General features: G+C 45.6%; 1 protein-coding gene across 2 annotated transcripts in view; it reads right to left on the bottom strand.

Moving 5' to 3' along the window:
• Positions 1-17347: 17347 nt before the first annotated feature.
• Positions 17348-25477, bottom strand: part of jmjd1cb (jumonji domain containing 1Cb) — a 49269-nt gene continuing 41139 nt past the window's right edge. For both annotated transcript variants that reach the window (XM_078103256.1, XM_040176361.2), the window contains exons 15-30: positions 25217-25418; positions 23806-24020; positions 23563-23715; positions 22973-23062; positions 22731-22855; positions 22111-22345; positions 21767-21984; positions 21300-21650; positions 21052-21220; positions 20871-20961; positions 20592-20722; positions 20159-20281; positions 19609-19748; positions 19349-19513; positions 18974-19105; positions 17348-18762 (exon numbers count right to left, since the gene is read on the bottom strand). In XM_078103256.1, the coding sequence (XP_077959382.1) occupies positions 18670-18762; positions 18974-19105; positions 19349-19513; positions 19609-19748; positions 20159-20281; positions 20592-20722; positions 20871-20961; positions 21052-21220; positions 21300-21650; positions 21767-21984; positions 22111-22345; positions 22731-22855; positions 22973-23062; positions 23563-23715; positions 23806-24020; positions 25217-25418 (2633 nt within the window). In that variant the 3' untranslated portion in view covers positions 17348-18669. The remainder of the gene's footprint in view (positions 18763-18973; positions 19106-19348; positions 19514-19608; positions 19749-20158; positions 20282-20591; positions 20723-20870; positions 20962-21051; positions 21221-21299; positions 21651-21766; positions 21985-22110; positions 22346-22730; positions 22856-22972; positions 23063-23562; positions 23716-23805; positions 24021-25216; positions 25419-25477) is intronic.

The raw sequence follows: 25477 nt of genomic DNA, 5'->3' as shown, positions 1-25477 counted from the left end.
TGCAGTAGACAGCCAAGGAGAAAAACGTGACAGGTTTGACATGAAAACTAGCATCAACAAGGATCCTATATTATGGAAGCTTGCATCAGAACTAAAGGACCAGGATGTGTGAGGGATGTAGCTGTACTCCACCAAACAGTAGCTTCAGGCCGGGGTAGAGAGGGTGCGCTGGGAACCACAAGGTTGGTGGTTCAAGTCCTGGCTGCCCAATGTCCCATGTCGAAGTGTCCCTAAGCAAGACACCTAACCCCTAATTGCTCCCCGGGCAAAAAATGTAAAAGCCATGGGTTAAAAATGTAATGTAAGTCGCTTTGGATGAATGACCTGTAATGTAAAGCAATGAGACAGAAGGATGAAACCGCACAAGAGGGACTCAAGATGAACAGAGAAAGCACAAAGCGGGGCATGATGCAACTGAAGGATTTTAGAACACTTAAAAAGGTGCGTTGGTGTAACTAAAGACTGCAAGATGCTGCATGACGAGCTGGTGGTGCCAGTCTCCCCACATGGGTGTGCAAGGCAGCTACTCGGTCCACGAGCCCCCATTCACAAACTGAGACCTGTCTTAGGATGCTGACATACCCATGTTTTTGTAGAAAGTATGAACCTCAAAAGTATTCACAAAGTTCAATTTCAGAGTAAATCAAATATGATTTATGTATAGTGTGAGAACATCGTAGTTAAAATATGAGCGCTGCAGGCGATACCTGCTCCACTGGAGGAACAGTGGGGTAACCAGCTCTAAAATACATATATACACCACATCCCATTTCTAAGTAACCATTGGATCAGCTTTTGAGTCCACATATGTGAACATTTTCAGATAAAACACCATGTTAAAATGCAGAACAACATGGAAATTCTAGATTTAAAACTGATAGTCATGCTCTTTTCATCTGGACTGAATAAAAGCACGCGACAAGAGTCATTTTACAGTTTCATCTTGCTCTGACTCCACAAGTCTACCTAGTGTATTAAAAGTCTGCATGTCACATGCGGCCTCTAATACGCATCTGTTTGATGACTATGTTTTATTAAGTTATGTTTGTTATTTGCTTGTAATGCTATATTGCGCTCCTTTTATGTGATGTATTGTATAGTTTATTGGTGCTGTATGTACTCCACGTCATTGCCGTCTGCTGGCATTCAGGAATAAATAAGTAATGTAAGTTCAAATCCACCCACAAGCCTCGAGTGAGGCGATAATCAACTAAATATCCCATGCAGGGTGGAAATGAAATCAGCATTTGTGCTGAGGACCAACAAAAGGTCAGGGAAAGATCCTGGTTTCAGTTCAATGGAAGAAGCGGCGTTCTCACTGTTAAAGACCCTTCAATCAACTTTTGTAGAACCCTGGTCACACTGCAGTGGCCAATCAGGTAACCAACGATGAATGGGCCTTTCAAATCAAATGGGTCAATCAAATGAGTGTCACTCAAATGGCCCATTTAGGTGTCACTCCCACGCCGTCGCACGACCCTGTGCTAATTGCCCCAACGGCTGACTTGTGAATGCAGCCTGTCTCTGCTGAGGTCTCTGAAATAAGGCCTCCGGGCCCCTTTTCCACCAAGGCAGAACTGGTGCTAGTTCGGAGCCAGAGCCTGGTTTCAAATGGGTTCTTTGGATTTCCACCACCAAAGCACCAGCTCCGAACCAGTAAAAGTGGTTCTTAAGTAGCACCACATCATTGCTGGTCTAGAAGTAAGAACCGCTTACGTCAGCGGCTGGGGGCGGGGTTACCGTGACCAACAAGACGAGAGAAACTTTGTGATCCGCCATTTTTCGATAGCAGCTAATCGAGCTAACAACAACACAACAACGAATAAAGGCGAGCCGCGCGAACATGTTTGATCCGCCGTGTTTGGATGTCGATGTAGGTCCGCAAAGCCATGAACATCAATAGCAAACCAAAGTCCGCCATTGTTGATGATGTGTTTGGCGCCGCCACGCTAACGTTGCTGGGAAAGATGAGACGTAACTGTGACGTAGGACTTGGCTCTGCGCTCAGTGCGCTGGCTCTTTAGCCTGTGGAAAAGCAAACCGGTTCTTTGGAGGCTCGTCAGTTGAACCAACCCCGAACCGGCTCTAGCTCTGGCTCCGAACCAGCACCTGGTTCTTGTTGGTGGAAAAGGGGTACTGGTGTAATGGCCGACCTGCCTCCTCCACGGCTCCTCTCTCTACGGTCCTGGTCCATGAACCGGTAAAACTGTGGCTGCAGTTGTCCATCAGTTTGTCGTATCACAATTAATGAGGCTGCCATAAAGTACCACATGCTGATTGGTGTCAAATAGTAACCCCAGGACCTTGAGCCCAAGTGTGTGATGAACAGTGGAAACCTTCATCAGAATAAGGGGCCATGCATACAAATAATGTTCTACGTGTGTCAGAGGTGGTGCCTGACTGTGGCCAACCTCCCCGCAAAAAAGGTTTACCCCCAACTTTTTTTGAGGGGGGGGGGATACACACTTTTGTTGTGGTTGACACACACTTCCTGTCACTGATGTATACAAAAAGAACTCACACACATTCACACACACACCTCCTCAAGGGTCATCCGGAGGCCGAGAAAAATAACAGTGGCCAGACAACTTGATTCCCGGCTAGTGGCTCACCTCTCAGATTTGACACACACACACACACACACACACACACACACACACACACACACACACACACACACACACACACACACCCTAACCCTAACCCTAACCCTAACCCTACACTGTACCAGTTAAATTCAATTTGATTCAATTATTTTTATTTTGTATTGCCCAAAATCGCAAATGACAATTTAGCCTCAGAGGGCTTTACAGTCTGTACACATACAACATCCTCTGTCCCGAAACCCACCATCGGCACATGAAAAACTCCCCAAAAAATGAAAAACCCTTTGATGGGGAAAAAAGGGAGGAAACCATGGTGAGAACGTCAGAGGAGGATCCCTCTCCCGGGATGGACAGACTACAATGGATGCCATGTGTACAGAATGAACAATGTAGAAGATGTATAATCCATTCAATTCCTACACAGAAATGATTCAAATAATTGTGAGTAGTAAGCAGGTGTACGGCAGGACCACTGCAGGGACCACCACCATCACATAGAACCACCATCACATAGAACCACCATCACATAGAACGACCATCAGATAGAACCACCATCACATAGAACGACCATCAGATAGAACCACCATCACATGGAACCACCATCACATAGAACCACCATCACATAGAACCACCATCAGATAGAACCACCATCACATAGAACCACCATCAGATAGAACAACCATCGTATAGAACCACCATCACATTATTAGTGAATTAGTGATGTGCATTAATAAAACAATAAATGCAAGGCTTAATTTACTGTATTGTTTTTAAGCGGCAGTTGACAAACGTCTGTCTGTCGTTCCTCCACATGTCTGTCCATCCATCCACGCGTCTGTCCGTGTACTCTAGTTGGGCAGTAAGTGTGTGTGCTGTATTAACACGGTGTGATGAATCTGCCTATAAATCAGAGTCGTCAGGGTTTGAGTGAACTATTGGCCTTTAACGGCCAATAAATACAGGTTAGCAGGACAGAGGTTGACTGCAGGTCACTGGGTAGAGGAGGGTGTGCGTGTGTTTGTGTGTGTGTGTGTGTGTGCGTGTGTGTGTGTGTGTGTGTGTGAGAGAGAGAGAGAGAGAGAGAGAGAGAGAGAGAGAGAGAGATTCCAATTGGCCGTTGTTCTGATGAGGATTGACAAATAACTATAAAACGGTTGGTAGCATCCTAAACAAACGATAGCTCATAAACTCCACCAACAGAGGTCTATAAAGTGGACGGCTGTGTTAACATTTCAAATCCTCAATACTTTCGCTATCCTTTCTTTTCTTATGTTTTTCCCAATAAAACAATTTAATGCTTTCTCTCTCTTCCTTCCAACTTCTGAACCCTACGTCCTCCTCTGTGACTGGTTTTCCAGCTGGTCATCAACAGCCCCCCCGCTCCCCTCCTCTCATCTGTCCGTGTCTGTCTAGTGGAGACAGCGGTCACCTTTTAGCCCTGTAAAAGGCCCAGCCTTCAGGCCCACCTCCCACCGAGACAAAGGGGGTCAAAAGCGATCCAGCCCAGGAAGTGATTTTACGCCCTTCACACATGTGAGGAGCTTTTAAGGAGCAGAGGGAGAGGACGCGAGGACGGAGGTGCAGTGAGAAGATCTTCTATCTACCAGCAGTGTTCATTCTTCATTCACTCTCAGCCGTCCTGTGTTGAGAATCAAGTTTAAATACCATTTAATGAAAGAGGAAATGTTGAGAATAAACAATAAACTCTTGATATATCAAACTACTAGCAAAAGCACACACACTGAAACTTAGACTTTTTTATTGAAATGCACAAATAATACTTGAGGGGGGACTAGCATTGGTAAGAACCTTATACCTATTCATAAAATCATGCAGTCTGGGTGAAGACGATTTCATTTCATTTATTTTACTAACTATGTTTATTTACCCTCCTGTTGTTGCTTTTGTACCGGTGTCAGTATTTTTTTTGCAGTCAATAACTGTTGTGTTATTTTCCATATATGTTATAATCTTTCATTGGGTTTTACTAATATTCTCTCACTATCTTAAATTAAATTTTGGCACAAGAATTTTCTTTGGGATTAAATTAATCTCTAAATTATGTCAGACACTGTCCGAAACCATTTTATTTCAAACATATTTAAATGATGGACAGTATATGCACTATTCTTGCATCATTGCCGTGTGATGCGCATATGTAAGAACGTACAATAACTGTAAATATTTCAAATATAATTAGATCAAACTATTCTGGGTCTCAAGTTAAGGATTTGGGCCAGTTGGGATACGATTGTCTGGCCTTTCCAGGAGGGTCTTCAAATCTCAAATCTGTTCTGTCCAACAACTGATGACACTGATGACAAAATGAACAAAAGAGACGCAGTGAGGGACATTACAAATATAAATATGTTTCTGGGTTGATGTCTTGTGAAGACTGAATACCACGTTCCAACAAACTGTGTAATTCAGCGGTGTGAAAAAATTTCACGGAGCATTGTGGCTTCACATCTGGAATGCAGCAATGTTACATATTCTATGCCACATTAGGTCCTTTATCTCCTCTCCTCTCCTCTTCCTCTTCCCATATGTCTTCCTCTCCTTTCCGCTCTCCCCCACATTTCTATTCAACACCCCCCCCGCCCCCCTCACTCGCTGTCCCCACCTGATTGTATCCCTCTGCTCCTCCATCCATCCATCCATCCGTCTTCTCTTTCTCTCCATACATGCTTTAACCTCTACGTTACCTCACACCTAAACTTCAGCGTTTGTGTGTCTCCACATAGATTACCAAAGCTTAAAATGATCTCGGTCTAGGCCTTCCGTCTGGGTGTGTTTATGTGTCTGGACATGTAGGCGTACATGTGCGCGTATTTCAAACAGTTCCAAGCATACGTACATGTGTGCATGCATGTGTATGTAAGTGTGGGTGTCTGTGTGTTGAGATAGCAGGGCGCCACCTCTAGAGTCAAACCCCTGTGTGACCCCCAGAGGATCATCCAGTGTTTAACAGTCCGCATTCCAGTCTGCTACGTGTGTGTGTGTGTGTGTGTGTGTGTGTGTGTGTGTGTGCAATGGCTCCCCGTTATACATGGTTGCATTTACATGTCAAGTGTTATTAAGTGAGACTCGGGAGCTGCACTGAATGCAGTAGCAGACTAAATAGACCACACGGCTTGACACAGCACAGCGATACACGCGAGTACAGTAGGTGTGTACTGACCACCCAATGGGGAAACAGACGTACGTTTTTTGTAACTTGACTTCAGTCATTGTTACTTTTCTACCCCGTCAGTGGGGATTAAAGTAACACACACACGTAGGTAAGAACTAACACAAGAGTATACCTTGTCTAATAAGGTAAACACACCTCCCGTCCGATGTATCAAACACCAACCAACACCTCCATATATAAAGAATTACCATACTGCATCGTGTTTTTAATTCATACCCATGACTGAAATAAATGTAAAAACGGTTTAAACGATCATATTTATACTATATAGAACTGCTCTCTGTATGGTTGGAAAACCTTCAGATGCCCCCTGATGTTGAGCCGTGCACGACAACAGCGAGAGATCTAGGCAGTCTCTTTTCAAACTATTCGGATTCGGATTCTGAAAAGCCAAATAACCATGAGCGAAAAAATAGGTTTAAAATAGTTCACTTTTGTATAGCCCATAATTGCAAATTACAAATTTGCCTCAGAGGGCTTTACAGTCTGTACACATACAACATCCTCTGCCCCGAAACCCACCATCGGCACAGGAAAAACTCCCCAAAAAATGAACCCTTACAACCCTTACAAGAGGGAAAAAAGGGAAGAAACCTTAGGGAGAACGTCAGAGGAGGGATCCCACTCCCGGGATGGACAGACTACAATGGATGCCATGTGTACAGAATGAACAATGTATAATACATGCAATTCCTATGACAGAAATGATTCAAGTAATTGTGAGTAGTAAGCCAGGCGCACAGCAGGACCACTGCAGGAACAACCACCATCAGATAGAACCACCATCCACAGAAGCCTGTGGGGAGGGAGAGCACAGAGACTTTAGGAGAGGGTAATGTTGGTTTACGAGTACAGTAATATGATTAATATCTAAAATAATGATGATGATGATGATGGCAGCAGCAGGCGTCAGCATGGCCACGGCAGGTGTCAGGACCAGGGTCCCGAAGGAACCACGATATACGGAGACCCGATAGGGGAGAAAGCACACAAAAAACTCCCGGAAAGAAGCTGAATTAGTCATGTGCATTAATAAAACTTGAATTATGGTAGAACGAGAGCGTGAGAGAGGAGCTTGGTGTGTCCTAAGAATTCCCCCGGCAATCTAAGCCTATAGCAGCTTAACTAAGGGCTGGTCCGGGCTGACCTGAGCCAGCCCTAACTATAGGCAGAATCAAAGAGGAACGTTTTAAGTTTTACTTTAAAAGAGCTGACCGAATCTGCCCCCTGGACTGAAAGTGGAACCTGGTTCCACAAAAGAGGAGCTTGATAACTGAAGGCTCTGGCCCCCAGCCTACTTTTTAAAACCACAGGAACAACAAGTAACCCAGCATCTATGGAGCGCAGTTGCCTTGTAGGGCAATAAGGTGTTACAAGCTCTTTAAGATACAACGGTGCCTCACCAGCAAGTGCCTTGTAGGTGAGGAGAAGTACCTTAAAATCTATTCTTGATTTAACAGGGAGCCAGTGCAGAGAAGTTAATACAGGAGTGATATGATCCCTTTTCTTAGTTCTTGTTAATACACGTGCTGCAGCATTCTGAATCAACTGGAGAGGCTTAAGAGATTTACAAGAGCAGCCTGATAACAAAGAATTACAGTAGTCCAGTCTGGAAGTGACAAATGCGTGAACTAATTTTTCTGCATCACTTTGAGACAAGAAGTTCCTGATTTTTGATATGTTACGTAGATTAAAATAGGCAGTCCTTAAAGTCTTCTTTATATGCGAGTTGAAGGTCATATCCTGGTTGAAGAGAACTCCCAGATTCCTGACGTGTAACAGTTGTACAAGAGAAACATCAAACTTTGCGTGAGCGCCCCCATGTCCCGGAGGATGATACCCTCGCCATTGTGTACACTGTGTGTCCCCCCTGAGGTCTCAAACCCTCAAACCCTGAACGCTCAGAAAATTGGTCACCTGGTGAGTGGTTGAGTTTGAGAGCCTGTCAGGGCTCACGTTACCATGACAACATAAACAATAGGATTTCAAATTGAGGGTAATTATTTTGTGCTTTTCCTCCCTGATTTGTGTGTCTTCAGACTGTCCTCACAAGATGAAGACGGTCAGTTCAAATAATCAATTCACTCATTGACAAAATTAAATACATTTCTTTGTTCTATTTTTTTCTATTTTTAATCCTCAATGTTTCTGAGTACAAATATCACAGGCTGAACACCTGTGTCGTCCTCTTTGTTTACCGTTTCTTTACATCTGCATCCTTCCACAGGTTAACCCATTCTTAACGTCCCATTGCAATGACTTGTCCCCTGGGGCAAAGTCAGCATGCTGACTTACAGAAAGGGTTCATGAAGGGCTCTAAATGTCAGCCGGAGACTGGAACGCTTCACAACGTGTCAGTGGGACAGAACCAAACCCTCACGGAGGGGGAGGGGGGAGGGGGAGAAGGGGATTGGGCCTGTGTGAGCTGTCAAAAGATGTTAGATAGCTACACGATCACGTCGTTTGTTGTGACAAACACATTGCATATCGTATTTTATAACATTATGACACAGTGATGGATGTGTGAAGGAACTAACTAACTAACTTGTTCACAACAATCTAACCCGCACACACACATGTGCGCATAGACATGCACACACACACACAGGACTCAGTGAGGGGACCTCGGAACGTGCACGTGTGTGTGTGACTTTTTCATGCCACAGTCATGCAGAGTTCAGCAGCAGTTCATCCAGGCATAACACAGCAGGCTGCGGACACACACACTGCTGTCAGACACACACATGCACACATGGTTTGGAAATGGAAATATTTCAATTCAAGTAATGTGAATAGACTATTAAAAGGTTAATAAATGTAAATGTGTTCCTTAAACATGTATCCTGCCCTTAAGTTAAATGAGTACAAAGGATAGGGTTTCTCCGTAATGTTGTCAGCAATAGTAATGTGAAAGTAGCTACTACTGATAATGACAGTAGCAGTGGATGTCAGGCAGAACCACTGCAGGACAAGACACCATCAGACAGAACTACCATCGGACAGAACCGACATCAGACAGAACCGACATCAGACAGAACCACCATCAGTCAGAACCGACATTAGACAGAACCGACATCAGACAGAACCACCATCAGACAGAACCGACATCAGACAGAACCACTATCAGACAGAACGACCATCAGACAGAACCACCATCAGACAGAACCGACATCAGATAGAACCACCATCAGACAGAACCACCATCAGACAGAACCAACATCAGATAGAACCACCATCAGACAGAACCAACATCAGATAGAACCACCATCAGACAGAACCGACATCAGACAGAACCACCATCAGACAGAACCGACATCAGATAGAACCACCATCAGACAGAACCACCATCAGACAGAACCAACATCAGACAGAACCACCATCAGATAGAACCACCATCGAACCAACATCAGATAGAACCAACATCAGACAGAACCACCATCAGATAGAACCAACATCAGATAGAACCACCATCAGATAGAACCAACATCAGACAGAACCACCATCAGATAGAACCAACGTCAGATAGAACCAACATCAGACAGAACCACCATCAGATAGAACCACCATCGAACCAACATCAGATAGAACCAACATCGAACCACCATCAGACAGAACCACCATCAGATAGAACCACCATCGAACCACCATCAGACAGAACCACCATCAGACAGAACAACCATCAGACAGAACCGACATCAGACAGAACCACCATCAGACAGAACCGACATCAGATAGAACCACCATCAGACAGAACCACCATCAGACAGAACCAACATCAGACAGAACCACCATCAGATAGAACCACCATCGAACCAACATCAGATAGAACCAACATCAGACAGAACCACCATCAGATAGAACCAACATCAGATAGAACCACCATCAGATAGAACCAACATCAGACAGAACCACCATCAGATAGAACCAACATCGAACCACCATCAGACAGAACCACCATCAGATAGAACCACCATCGAACCACCATCAGACAGAACCACCATCAGACAGAACAACCATCAGACAGAACCGACATCAGACAGAACCACCATCAGACAGAACCGACATCAGATAGAACCACCATCAGACAGAACCACCATCAGACAGAACCAACATCAGACAGAACCACCATCAGATAGAACCACCATCGAACCAACATCAGATAGAACCAACATCAGACAGAACCACCATCAGATAGAACCAACATCAGATAGAACCACCATCAGATAGAACCAACATCAGATAGAACCAACATCAGACAGAACCACCATCAGATAGAACCACCATCGAACCAACATCAGATAGAACCAACATCGAACCACCATCAGACAGAACCACCATCAGATAGAACCACCATCGAACCACCATCAGACAGAACCACCATCAGACAGAACCACCATCAGACAGAACCGACATCAGACAGAACCACCATCAGACAGAACCGACATCAGATAGAACCACCATCAGACAGAACCACCATCAGACAGAACCACCATCAGATAGAACCAAAATCAGATAGAACCAACATCAGACAGAACCACCATCAGATAGAACCAACATCAGATAGAACCACCATCAGATAGAACCAACATCAGACAGAACCAACATCAGATAGAACCACCATCAGATAGAACCAACATCAGACAGAACCAACATCAGATAGAACCACCATCAGATAGAACCAACATCAGACAGAACCACCATCAGATAGAACCACCATCGAACCACCATCAGATAGAACCAACATCAGACAGAACCACCATCAGATAGAACCAACATCAGATAGAACCACCATCAGATAGAACCAACATCAGACAGAACCACCATCAGATAGAACCAACATCAGATAGAACCACCATCACATAGAACCAACATCAGACAGAACCACCATCAGATAGAACCATCATCGAACCAACATCAGATAGAACCAACATCGAACCACCATCAGACAGAACCACCATCAGATGCTGCTGAGTTCGTTCTCTGGGATAACAACAAATAATACAAGTGTGGCGGCCGCAACCAACCACACCGTCATATATTCATTAAATAATGTACATATGATATACGTATACCGTGGATACAGTGCAGTAGATCTATGGAGGTAGTCCTCTGGATTAGGAAGATGAGTGTTTGTGTGGTCTGGGTCTCCTCTAGTGACTGAGTCATCATCCTCACTGGGGGGGGGGCATAGATTGCAGAAACCTTGTTTTCAGAGGTACGATCCTGGAGCCAGTGGCACTAGTTTGTCTTGTAATGGTTTTGAGGGGTTTGAGCATCTGGAAGAGACGCCTCTGTAGATTCTGCATCAGCATCAGACAAGGTGACAATGTTTTTCTTCAGGGTCTCTGTCAGTGCAGAGTGAGCAGCTGCCTTCTGCTCCAGACAACGGGTCGTTCAAATGTAAAGTTCCATCGTGTCCACAGCTTGTGGTAAGACAGCTGTGACTTTCCTGTCATGATCATTAGCACATGAGCTGATTTTCGGTGAAAAAAAATGAAACTGCTGATCCTGATCCCTTCCTGGCAGGCCACGTGCCTCACTCAGATTCCCCTTTGGGATCCTAAATTGATCACATGATCACAATGCAATCTGTGCTGATGGGATATGGCCATTGGGCCTGTCAAATTCCTGCTCTGCTGCTTGTGTCAGTACCTGCGCCGGATTATAGCAGGGTGACTCTCAGAGGGGGGGTCTGACTTTGATTCGCTCCACGCAGGAGGGCCATCTGTCCGCGGTGATGGAAACATACGATGCCTTGGATAATGGGTCCATAGTTCCTTTTCATAGTCCGGAACGACTTCGTGCTGTCGATCTTCATAGTGGTTCATCAGGGTGGTTTTGTCATGTCACTCAAGCACATTGACCATATTTTGAAATTCTTTTGTTTTATACAACTGTGTGTGGCCTCATGCCTGCAGCAATGAAGACCGCAATAAATTTGGTCGTAGCTTTATTCCTCTTTGATTTGTTAAATACCTTGTTGTTGTTGTTGTTGTTGGTAGTGCCTCAGATGTTTCTGCGTACTTGCCTTTTAGTGCCAGCTGCTAGCATGCTTTAACAATGCAACTGAACCTCATTTGTCAGACAGCCTTTATGACATGTGTCTATTCAGCTATCCATTAATACCTGCATTCCAGGTATTTTCTTGCTGTGGTCTGAGCATGTTCAGCTGCAGCGGCAAGAAGACAGCAAGTGTAAAAAAAAGTTGAATTCTTCAATTTGTTTTTTTAAGGACACAGAACCGTCTTGTTAGAGCAGTATGGAAGATACACCGACTTATGAGCAGTCTTTAAATACAAACTACTTTGTGTTTGAGGAAGTAAGTGCTTCTTTAGTGTGTGTGTGTGTGTGTGTGTGTGTGCAGCAGTGGGTCTACAGGAGCCTATAGAGATTATGTAACATTTGAACTTGAAACCCTCCTCCACGGTTAAACAGAGTTCACCTCACATCGCTGCATGGCCCAGGGACAAAAAACACCATTCGCCCCCTTCCCTCCTTCTGTCTTTATGCTTGTCTTTGTATAATGTTGCAGAACACAAACCTGAAACTAGTTCATATGATGCTTCATGGCTGCACACGTTCTCACCTTCACACAGCGGTGCAGTCAGTGCTGGTTGTCACAGCGTCCGTTTCAGGAAGTTACGAGAAGTGAAGGAGGCGGCTGGCAGCGAAGGCTCCACCTGACCAGCATCTGGGCTGATGTGTACAGCCTCATACCAAATCTCTCAACGCAGCAGGACTGTCCAGTGACATTATGACGTGGTTCATGGCGTGGTTAAACGAAATGAACCATGGTGCCAACTTGAAACTCAGAACATTAAGGAAATAAGTCCATAACCAACCCGCACATATAAACTTTGGAAGGGTTTTAGGACCTTAAATGCACCGTTCTCTCTGTTCTACGCTTCATGCTGTCATTCACCCATTCATACGCCGTGGCACCCAGCAACGAGCACCAGCTAATCTGCAAAGTAGTAACCGTGTCTCTTGAATCTACATCTCCCCATCGTGCCGACACACATTCTCTGTCTTACCGTGAGACCAAACATCACCACACGCAGCTTCTCAACTACAAACGCCGTGTCGCTCTGTTTCACACACACACACACTCGGCCACACGTGGCCTTCCTACCCTCGCTGCCAGCTGGAGGCAGAATGTTCCGGTAACACGTTGTGTAGCGTGAAGCCGGCAGTCTGCTTCATGGCCCAAAGCCCAGCACCGCAGGAGGACGGTGTGTGTGTGTGTGTGTGCGTGTGTGTGTGTGTGTTCTTTATCATACACTCAGTAAGATCAATGATCAGCACTGATGCTGCGCTCCGTATGTAGCTGGTGTCGCTGCTCTGAACGGCGCCGGTTTGATCTCTGATGACAGTCTCTTAGTACAACTTGTTGTTTCAGACCTCAAGTGAACGCTGTGGCCTCATGAATATTGGAATGTGAACTAGGATCCAGTGTGACAGGCTAAATCACAGCTTTCACAGCCACACACACACGTTTCACACACACAATACCTGTGCTGCTCTCCTTTCTCTGTCTGCTGCAGCGATGGGCCTCTCGTCCGTGTGTACAAGTAGAGGGGGTCGTTCAGAGGGCAGTCTTGTGTCTGCCCTTCACTTAAACCCTCTCTCTCTCTCTCTCACACACACACACACACACACACACACACCCCTCCTATCCTCTCTCTCCCCTCTGCCCTCAACTTAAACCTTCACCCCAATCTTACCCCAGCCCTCTCCACGTAGCCTTAACCCCCACTCAACATCCTACGCCCACCGCCCCATTGCCCTGTTACCTCAGGCACCCACCCCCATCGCACACACACACACACACACACACACACACAGCGAGCAAGTCATTACGAACTAATTTAAATCACTGATTGGTCAAATCTGCCGGCATGAAAACTACATATCCTCTCATCACTTCCAACGAATGACTGTATTCAATGTTTTACTTGTTTTTGTTGTTGAGGTAACTCAAACCTTCTCACTGTTAACTCTAAAGCTACCTAAGGCTGTCTGGAAGGACAAAATAACCGGTTGGCTAACTGGCACCAGCATCACAAAGCATGTACACACACACATAACACATTATCTTTGTCATTAACATTGTTCTTAAAGCGGTAGTTTGAAATGTCCAACAATTCAAACATTTAAACGTAACCCTAACCCTTTAGACCTCTCTCCATTTTTCTTTGTTGAGTCAGATGGCCAAGGCACCTTTTTCTGTAGCCTATCGACAAATTGTCACCAAAGTGCTCTGCACCAAAGGGTATTCACTCTACAAACGAGGAAACGCACATTATTCACATTACCAGTGAAACCAGTGAAAATTGCCTAATCTGTGCAGCACAATTCAAACACAATGGTTCAAAGTGTCATACGTAGGGCCGAGGAAAGCATTCGACATTAATGATCCCCAATCAACAATTAAAATTCAAGTGGGGCAGCTTCTCTTTTGCAAAAGGGTGTTGTTGCTCTGCTGACTGCCGGGGCTTCTGGTGTGTTCCACACACACACACACACACACACACACACACACACACACACGCACACACGCACACTGTACACTCTCGGAGCCCTGAGGTCTGCAGTTCTGCTGTTACCATCTTGTTTCCACAAGACAGATAGCCACTTGACGCTGGCTCCGAAGGGGGTCAATCTCCAGAGCCCCGTGTCCAAAGACCAATCTGAAGGAATAATTGTGTTCACTGCCTGGTACAAGAACAGCTTCACAGCCAACATCCCTGTTCAGATCTGTCTCTGTGAGATACTTTCATTTGTGATGCGTCAATGTATGTTACTTGTGACCGCGTCCATCAGCAATGCTGCCTGGACTCAGAGGGGAAAGAGAGGGCCGCCAAATTCTGCTTTTCAGCCAGCGGTTCAGTCCACGCACTTCAGAGAGTAATTCATGAGGTGGATTATTATCATAGGAAAAGTCTTATCTTCAGCCCTTGTTTATCTGGGGGAAGTTCCACCGTGTGATCCCAGCGGCTCCATTGCTGCACTTAAGGTCTGCACGACTTGCTCAAAGGCACTTCAGGGAAGGTGCTGCTTGACCCAGGTTCATTTTTCTGGCCCTTTTCTGGTGAACAGGCTCCTGCCTCCTTGGCTCTTTAGAACTGGCCTGCCCCCTACTGGAGATGACTGTCTGGAACCCGAGGCCTTGTGCAGCAGTTATTGTTCTCGCCCAAGTCCCGGTCGTGCACAGTCGAGTGTCACTGCACGCGGGGCTTTGTGGCGTATTCGTCCCGGAGGTCACTGGTTTGAGCCTCAGACGGGGAGGAGCAGCGGGAAGCTGCCTGCTGCCGACACAGCGATTTATGACACCCTGTCTCACTTTGAAGAGCGGCTTCTGTTGGGACACACACAGAAAGGGCCTCCGTGCATTGAGCCACCTGTCAACACACACGTGCCATTGTCATAGAAATCCCTCACCAGATATAAAGGACTGCTATGCATTACACAGCGTGTGTGTGAGACCCTGAGGCTGAGGCTGAAGATGTTTTTTCTCTGGCTCAACTTTGACGCAGTACACACACGTGAACACACGCACACATGAGTTGTTATGGTTTGAAAACAAGCTGTCTGCAAATAATGAATACGGTTGAAAAGCCATTAACACTGAGAGAGGTAGAAAGGTCAAGATAAATAAGGAGATACCGAGATAGCAAAGGCCAAAGAAAGACAGATAGAACAACTATGGACACGAGAGAAAGAGAAAACAAAGACCAAGAGTGGGAATTAGAGGAGAGAGAGAGAGAGAGACCTCTGTCTGAACTCACTGGTGAACTTCTGCCTCAGTGTACTCCAGTTAACCTCCCCCCCCCCCCACACACACACACACAGTTTCAGCTCATATAATGGAGAGCAGCAGGATAATATGTGTGTTTCCAGTATGAATGGGAGCTGAGCCCAGCTTTAGTAACGTCAGCACTGGCTCCTGTCTCTCTCTCTCACACACACACAGACTCACACACACATACACAACAGCTCAAATGGGACCTCCAGTTTTTCAAAGCAAACATGTCACGACAGAGAGGAAACATGGAATGAGGTGGCCCTCACTGTCAGCTTGATGATCTCATTAGAACTCAGAGCCACAGGTTCCTCATTGAAGGAGGTTCAGTACGAACCTGAGAGAGGAGCTTTATCGGGGGGTGAACAGACCAATTACTGTTAAATAAAGATGTCTGCCCTCTTTGGAAGTGACCCAATGCTTGTCATCTGCTGACTTCCAGCTTTCTAAAGAGCAGCTCACACAAACAACTTCCCCCTCGTCACCTGCCAGCCCATAAAAACATCACACACAGCTCACGGCAGTGAAATACACATCAGGACCAATAAACACCAGACTGGAACCACAGGGAAACGCCCAGGGCCCCAATCATGGTTTATTGTGTTTGGATATGATATGATACGTGATTTATATATGATATAAAGTATTGGTTATGTTACTTAAAAACAAGCGCCTCAAGTGTGTTGTACATTGTACATTTGAAACATTACGGACTAAAGATGAAAAAACACATGCAATTGGATATTATTATATCCAATTATTTTATTATATAATTGGATATATTAATAATATCCTACAATATAAATATTAATATTTATCTTGACGAAATACAGTAAAACATTTAAAATGACCTCATGAGCGAAGGGCCTGGAAGACAAAAAAAAAAGTAAAAAGTATGAAATATATACTCTCCATAATTTTATTTTCTGACGTTGTCATGGTGATGTGACATGTGGCAGCAAAGTGCTGTCTTATTCATATTCACATCATTTCAATTCCTCACAGACTCTCACACTTAACACACCACTTACCAAGAGGCGTCCGTTGAGTCCCTGAGGGTCCGGGGTTCAGGTGGGGATTAGGTTTGGGTCGAAGAGTCTCGTTCAGCACCCAGGTGACAATAGTATGAAAATAATTTGTCCAGAATGGAAGTCATTGGAAGTAGTACTGACCCTCAAAGCCTAAAGTCCTTGAGCTTTGAGGGTCACAATTCTTTGATACGTCAAAAACAAAAACCTGATCAGAATCAGTTTGAATTAGTCTGGATTTTTTGGTCGCAATGGTCAAGTAACAATGACACGTAAATGATTGGAGTTGTGCTCCAGTTACAGGCTAAACAACGTGGCTTTGATTGGTTGCAATGGTTGTCAATCAATATGAGATCATCCCCTTGCGTGACATCTGATTTAATTCTAATTCTTGGTTGCGTGACGTAACAGCCCCACGTAGTGGTGACAACCACACGGTGCTTTAATACCCGAACAAATGCAATAGGCAGCGTGTACCTGCCTAATTCCCACAAGCTCGGCTATTTACTTTAAACTGCCGGTTTAGATCGAGCAGTGTTCTAGATATTCATGTTTTCTCGTTGCTACATTTTTTTCTGGATGAACAGTTTACTCACTTGTTTAAAGAAAATCTTATGAATTGAGGATTTGTTTCATGAATACGTCAATGGGCCAAAACCGCTTAGGTCCCAGGTTCATACCCCAAATTGATTAAATCATCAAAACACAGTAACAAACATTTGATAAATCCATTTTAATGGAAAATGTAAAACCCTTTTGAATTTCAATGTACAAAGCATGTAACACTTGCACTTTAAAATTTGAAATTGAAGCAAGCCATGTTTTAAAAAAATACCTCAGTGAATGTATATATATGTATATATTTACACATTATAGTAAACATTTTCATTTATCTTTTAAATTCAAAAGTTCACTATTGTAAAATTTTACAAAACAAAAAACAGGAAAAGTCATTCTTTTCTTAAATAAATTACATCTTTTCTGTAATGTCGTAATTTTACAGCAAATACTTTTTTTATCATAAAATGCTGACGTGTATAAGCCATTTTGTTCGGTCTTTACATAATACAACTTTCCACAGTCTGTACAATAGTTTGGCAGTTCATTAAAAAAAATCATTGTATTTATGGCAAGAGGACTGTAGAGCATCAACATTTCCCGGAGTTACAGGCATAAGCTGGTGTGTGTGTGTGTGTGTGTGTGTGTGTGTCTGTCCTCCATCACAGTAGAGCCGTATTACAACTGAAAACCACATACTAAAGAAACAGAAAAAAATGTACAAGTCACATTTAAATGAATGCTTTTTTGTTTCAATAACATTGCGTATCGTACAGCAATAAAATAAATACATCTTCACAGAGGACAATAAAACAAATGTTTGTGTAAAAAACCAAACAGCAACAGACAGATAGGACTATAAAAAAGGACACAGACAGACAGACTAAAGACGGAACAATAAACAAAGGAGCTGCACAGGTCGCTGCTCGAAGCATCTGAGATTTACTTTTTGCATTTTATTTTTTCTCCCCCTTTCCTCCTTCACAGCAGCGATGACGGTTTGGAACGTGGCGCTGCTCGCTGCTGGTGAGGCTGTCCTAATCACGTCGTGGCTGCTGCTGTCCGACCTGTCGACTCCATCCGACAGGACAGCCCGAGTCTCCATGGAAACACCAAGTCACGCAAAAAAGGTTCCGTGGAGGCTCGTAGTGCCGTGTCACTCCAGCGTAGTGGCTTTTTGTGAGGCTTCCTAACCTGTAGGCTGTCCTACGTTTCCCAGAATCCCTCAGTCCTCCCTGTGAGGTTTAATCCCTGCCTGCCCGGCGACCCCTCCGGTCTCGTGCTCCTCTCCTCTTTGTACTGAAAGTTTGGGGGGGGGGATCGGGGCCTCTTACGGGCCACTTGGATGTCGTGTGATGCAGCAGCGCCTCGCAATCACGTGACTGGTCCTGTGTCACTCTGCTGGAGGAGGCGGGCGCGGGGAGAGCGAGGTGCCGGCGGCAGTCGTGTCCCTCTGGTGGCGCGGACTAAACTTAGGGTGTGTCATGAGTTCTCTTCCTCATCCCCTTCTTCAGAGCTGCTCCTCTTCAGGGAGCTCACTGCCTCCTTCACACAGTGGTACAGAATGTTCTTCACCTGAGGAGGAGGAAGAATTATCTTTCTAATATTTTTAGCAAATACAAATATATTTAAATCTTTTCCTTTTTATCGATTTTATTTGAAGGGACGATACATAGATACATAGGCATAACAACTACAAACCAACAAATATATGGTCATATATGGCACTCTCATCTAATAACGAGTGTTTCCATCCTACGCTGTGTTCAATAATCGAGCCCCTCACCTGTAGTTTATCCTCGTAGTTGACCTCTTCTTTACTGGGTCGCAGCTCCTGGGTCAGGTGGAAGGAATTGGCCACATGCTCGGGAGACACAAAGTCGTTGATGACCTGGACACAGCTGTGGAGGTTCTGGACCTGACAGATGGGACAGAGAGAGGACATGAAGACAGCGGACAAAAACATTTCTTACCCAGTAACAGCATTGCGAGGTTCTGAAAACATCCCTTTATTATTCGGGATGTAAATCCTAAATAACAAGTAGTATAATTCTTCTTTTTTTTTTTTTTTACACGCAAAAAAAAGCTCACTAACTTTCTAAAACAGGGCGTCACTTAAGAGTTCTCAAACTGGGAGATGGCGTGTGAGTACTGCAGATACCTGGTGCATGGCCCCGGCTGGTATGAGTACAGAGTCTCCTAGGAATTGAACGACAGTCCAGCCCTGGACGCCGTGCTCCTCCAGCAGGCGTTGACGCTGCTTCCTGCTCAGGTACGAGCCCTGCTCTCTGATTGGGTCCTGGTCCGCCGGGGCGTCCGACCCCTGCTGCTCACAGAGGCGGTGGGGGAGAGAGGCGGAAGTGAACACGACTTTGCTACATTTGGTGAACAGCTGATAGCTTTGTTTATCGGAGCGCTGACCTTGTGCAGGAACTCTCGGACTCTGTCCATGTCTTTGTTGAGGTAGATGTGCCACAGAGCCCCCGGTGTCTCGCTGGAGTCTTTGAGCCTCCTTCGGACCCCCTCGTCGAGATCCTCCTCCTCCAGACGCTTCAACACTCCTGCACACACGCACACACACACACACACACATACCATCAACATTGTTGTAATCAACATTGATTACAACATATGGATTTTTACATTTTATTCTTCCAATTATAATGAAAATCACATTAGATGATGTTTGGAAACACAGTAACGTCAAGTTGACTTTTTCTGAAGGCTGACATCACAATATGTACAATAAGTTATATTGTGGTTTACTTCCCAAGATGCAGCAGTCCCACTGAGTGGTAACAGCGGTGCTTAGCTGCATGTTTCTAACAGCATTGGATTGACCTCAATGCTTCTGGCTGCTCCAGTTTACAAGCGGAGGCCCGACACTTGTTTACCTAGTTATTAAACCTCTCCCCCTGGTACACAGTATTCCAGAATACTTTCTTATTAATCCACCTGGGCTAAACCTTACCCGTTTTGGACAGGACTCCGTTGCCTTTGGCGACTCCTACGTAGACCAGAACGGAGACGACATCGGAGACTTCCACGTGCAGGTTGGCGGTCCCAAAGTCCTGGTCCTGCGACGCAGCTACACCTGCAGGAAGGAAACAGGTGGTTCATTGGAAGCCTGTTGACTAGAAATAGATGAGCACGAGAAAACATGTGTTCTATTTGATATTAACTGTAATCTTTGGTCATCCGATCACATCATTCTGAATTGCACACATGTATTTGAGGAGTGTCGAAACCAGTATCCAGATGTTTAATAGCTTTATCGACTGGGGCAGGGCTATGAGTGCTTCCAACTTAGTAGACTATCTTCTGAGCTCTGAGGCTTTTGAATCTCTTTTCTCCTCCATCATTTCTGCAGTGACATGATTGCTGCTGCTCATTTGGGTCCGTACCGTAGGCACAGCACAGTCTGGGTCCCAGATCGGGCCGGACAAAGAAGGATGGCAGGTGGGAGGCCAGGTTTAGGACCCCCTCTGGATCCGAGTACTCTGGCAGGGGCAGGTTCTTCATCAAGTCATCATATCTGCAAACAAACACATGGGCTCACAATTGCTTCGTAGGGGACCAAAAACCATTCCTGGACGGGGAGAAGTTCTCCAGGCTAGTACATTGCAGCCCCAAAGACGTGGGACAATAGGTTCTAGGGTTCTTCTTGAAGTGTTGATGCGTACCTGGAAGGCATGAGGGCCATGAACTCCTCCCCAGACGGCCAGTCCTTCAGTCTGTAGACCATCGGTTCTCCATCTTTGGACTTGGGCCGCTCTGAACGGGTAAGAAGACTTTAGTTAGTCACTGATTCTTGGTTTGTGGCAACATCATCAACAGTGGATCAAGATAAAGAGATGAACTCACTGGTGATATCCTCAAATCCATCCCAGAATTCCTTGATACCGGAGTTGGACACCACCTGGTCTTTACAGTTGAGGAGGTCTCCCTGATGGTCTGCAAACTCCTGGTTGAAGGAGTCAGCTTTCCACAGTCCGCTGTTGAGTCGCTTATGGATCCCCGACACCAACACGGGCTGGACAAACACAAACACACAACTTTAACACAGCACTGTTACTATGACTCCTGCTGCTGTTAGTAGGAGTGATGTGTACCTGTCCTTGTCTCCAGCACTCTCTGAACAGCTTCCAGTTGTTCTGGTTACGGTGATCTTTCAGCCACAGCAACCGTCTGTTGTTTAACCAGCAGTGAGGAATATCTGGATACTGATTGGTCAAATCTTCCGTCACTGCAGCAGTAACCTGCGCCAACTTCTTCCTGTCTGGTTTGGCGTCCTCAGTGACGGCAGGGGCGGGGTTGTTGTTGTGGTTGCCCGGGGCGACGGGCTCGTGCTTGATTGACAGTTTGGTGGTGACGCTCTGCCGGCTGGCAGGGATTTTGTTCTCAACCACAGAAGCAATGATGTCGTCAAGGATATTCGGCATGGTCCTCCCACCTTTTCCAGTCTATCAGAGGAGAGCAAAAACCACGTTATCCAGTGAGCATTGACAAGACTATCCAGTAAACCACACAAAGCCATCCATGTCCAAACCAACCTGGGTAGAACAAGAAGATGTCGTACCTGTGACGCAGTAGAGTAGACCGGTGCAAAGGCCATTCCTGCGTCAGTCGAGCCCAGCTTCAGCTTCCCTGCTGTGGTGGTGAGCAGGTCTCTGAGTGTGGAGCCCTGCTCCGTGCTGTTGGCCACCAGTGAGGTGGTTTTACACTGCTGCAGAACCTCCAAGCTGTCCCCCACCTTGTCTTCCTTCACCGATTTACCCAGCAGCACCGACTTGTTTTCTGTGACAGAAGGAGGAGGAGGGTACTGACGCCATACTGTGTACTATGAAATGTACAAGACTTTACGAACTGCTGGGTAATCCGGAAGGATCCAGAAGAGTGATCAAATGGTTCCCTTCCCCTCACCTTTCTTTTCCTCCCTAGATTTTTGCTCTGCCAGGTCAGCCAGGAAGTGCAGAGGCGACTGGGACTCGGGCGGGGTGACGGGAGCACTTCCTGCGTCACTGCCTGGACTGCTTCCCCCTCTGCCTCCTCCGTTGGTCTCCACCTTGGTTCCTACTTGGTCAGAGTTCTGCTGAGAGCCCGGCTCAGCCTTCACCAGAGCCAGTTTGTTACTGTGGTTCAGGACATTCTGCAGAACCTGGCGGAGAAAAGCACAGAGTTACTCACAAGTTCAAACTGACTTTTGTCTACCCTGTAAACATGACAACATCTAGAAGCGATAAATCAATAAATCAATATTTCAGTGGGACTCCAAGTCCAGAAAATGTTTGCACAAGTATATATAATACATATCTCAAATACAATAAACATTTAATTACCACTTGATTAAAGTAAACAAAGACCACTTACGCCTATAATATAAAAGGGCATTTTAACCTATTATATTGTCAAAAATACCATACTGTACTTTCAGAATTTTTATAACCTATTAAAACATAACATCTATTATAAAGTATTACTTGACCACCTGAGTCATGATATATGCTCTAGAGCGTATGATGTATGTGTGAGTAGAGCGGTACCTGTGAGACTCCGTTGGTGGCTGGTAGCTTGGTATTGAGGTTCTGCTTGGTGGTGCAGGGACAGTGGGGCTTGATGTTGTGCTTTTCTCTCAGAGAGTGCATGGAAGCCACCAACTCTGTCAGCACTGACAAGCACAAAGGGCAAAAGGATGCAGCAGACATTAAAGACTTTTAAAAAAGAAAACGGGACCTTGATTCAAATGGACCATGCCGGGATGATGGGAGCATGAAGTGGACTGTACCTGTGCCAGGTATGATCTGTGTGGGCATCAGGTGCTTGTGGTCGTGGGGTTGGCCTTTCACACACTTCAGCCAGCCGTAGAGTTCTTTATCTGATCACACAGAGAGAGACCGATGTTAGCCGCTGCATTGATGCCAGAATGACCATGTGGCTGTAGGAGCCTTCTGTTTGGCTCCAGTGTTGCCTTTTCTCATTCAAACAACTTGTGGAAATGCAGGAAATTGATGATTTGGAATGTGGTAGTCGGAGTATTCCAACAGGTATTTGTCAGGTAGCTTTCAGGTTACAAAATTGGATTGACTTTTTCAGCTGTATTTAAAAATAGTGACGGCAGTTTTGGTCAATTTCATATTTGATGGTGTGACATCCATTGATTGACCCAGTGGTTCCGTGGTCCCACTGACCAAAAACCTTGGAACCTGAACCAGGCCAATACAAAAAAACAGGTAGCAGCAGAAAAGGTCTTCGACGCAACCGTTAACGTGCAGTTTCCTCCTGGCTGACCGGTAGCAGTGAGTGCGCTGACTTCCTGTGATATGAGTGCGTGCAAGAATTCCTGTGAAGCTCCTCGGTCCACTACACACTACTGACCTTTGGAGCTCCTTCTTTCTTTGGCCTTGTAGCAGTCCAAGCAGACAACAAAGCCACACTTCTGACACACCCAGTGGATGTTGAAGAGCGTCGCCTCGCAGGCGTCGCACATCTCCCTCACCCCCCTCACCGCGCGCTTCCACGCCAATTTGGCTGAAACACACAAAGGGAACGGGATCAATTAAAATAAATGTGGTTGGGGTTATCAAATCAAACTGTGGACCGCTTTAAGCAAGGGCTCACCATCCTTCTTGATCCAGGTGGCGGCGGTGTTCTCCGTCACAACCATCTGACAGAACTTGTCTCCTATGAAGCTGAGGATGTATTTGGCTGTGGTTTGGTCCAGTTGGCTCTCGTCCATCAGCCCGGGAACCCAAAGGGCCAGGGCTTCGTCGTCAAACTGGTCCGGATTGGAGAAGCCGTCCATCCGGATGACTCCGTTTTTACTGTAGGACAGCCTGGACGGGAGGAAATGGGTTACGGTCAGCAGGACAGCCAGGTAATACAAGTATTATCTTGATCTCTAGAAGGGGACCAATGAAAACATGTTTTTATGCTGCTGAAATAGCAGATATACGATGGAAGCTGCTGCTGAATTGAAAAAGCTTAGGGAAACACCTTTACATATTTGTAAACAGTCAGTTCATCAGTTTAAAAATCCAAACAGCATCATTTAGCTTTGTAGCTAGAGCGGATTACTAAGGGAAAAGCCCGGCTCTGACGTGCTTATGTGGCGATTTTCCAAATGGGTTACTTCCATGGTCTTAAATACAGATCACTCAGTTGGCTCCCTGAACAGACTGCACCACCAGCAGATGTATTTCTGGGAAGTCCATCTTTGGTCATAATGCTACAATCACATATCGGCTTTCATAAAATCATGTGATGGGTTTGTTTGCTCTCATACTGGCATAAACAAATTCACTAACCAGGCAAACGGACCTGGGGTAATTTCCATACATTAATCCCTAACGTACTATAAATATAATTTATAAATGAGTAATGTTCATAAGAATATAACAGCCATGTGTTAAACAGGAGGGTCTAAACAGTGATTTACTGCCCCCAAGTGTCAGAATGAGAAGCGGTTTTCAGGTACGTCACTCAACAGCTCAGGTGAATGTTCTGTCTTAAGGGGGGGGGGGGGGGGGGGGGGGGTTTGGGGGCAGCAGCAGTTCAGAAGAGAGTAAAGGATTATAGTACAAAATCCTCTTGTAGAAATCCTCTGGTAGATTTACCCTGTTGGACACCAGACTGCAGCTGCTGCTCATCCAACTCAAGTGTGTGTGTGTGTTTAATGTGCATGTTTGAGAGACAGAGAGGAACACAGACAGAAGCAGTACACACTGCACAAGGCGTGTGATGAATGATCTTTACGTTGTAGCGGGGGCAGAGTTTTGCTAAAAACAGGCCGTCTTTTTTCCTTCCCTCCTCCCCCTCCCAGCTCCCCATGTGTTAATCCTTCAGAGAAAAATATAGTCACGCTATGCATCATGGAGCAATTGTTTGTTGTGTGAGCGCAAGGAGGGAGAGTTTGGGGGCTCACGATCCCACAGGATAATAGAGGAGAATAATGCATGCAGGGTTGAGTGGTGTACTTGGTCGTGTGGTCGGGTGCTGGAAGCAAAGGAAAAGCCTGTAAAAAGCATGTTACCGTCTGAAGTAGTAGAAGCGACAGAAGACGGGGGAATGCGTGGGCTCCTCTCCCTTCTTGCTGCGCACCACTCTGCACTCCCGACACTTCTGCATGTTGGGCCCGATCTCGGCACACGAGTCGTCCTGCAGGAATGACTCCCCCGTCTGCTTCAGCTTCTTCACCTTCCTCCAGTCCTTCAGGACGGAGCGGGGGATCCCATCTGAGAAAAGCAGCCCTGACAGTCACTGACAGTACCTCCATTTCATCACGATCAAGAAA

Source organism: Gasterosteus aculeatus, chromosome 5 (assembly GCF_964276395.1).
Source record: "Gasterosteus aculeatus chromosome 5, fGasAcu3.hap1.1, whole genome shotgun sequence".
In the NCBI taxonomy this organism is placed as follows: Eukaryota; Metazoa; Chordata; class Actinopteri; order Perciformes; family Gasterosteidae; genus Gasterosteus; species Gasterosteus aculeatus.
This window is presented reverse-complemented; position numbering and strand designations above follow the sequence as displayed.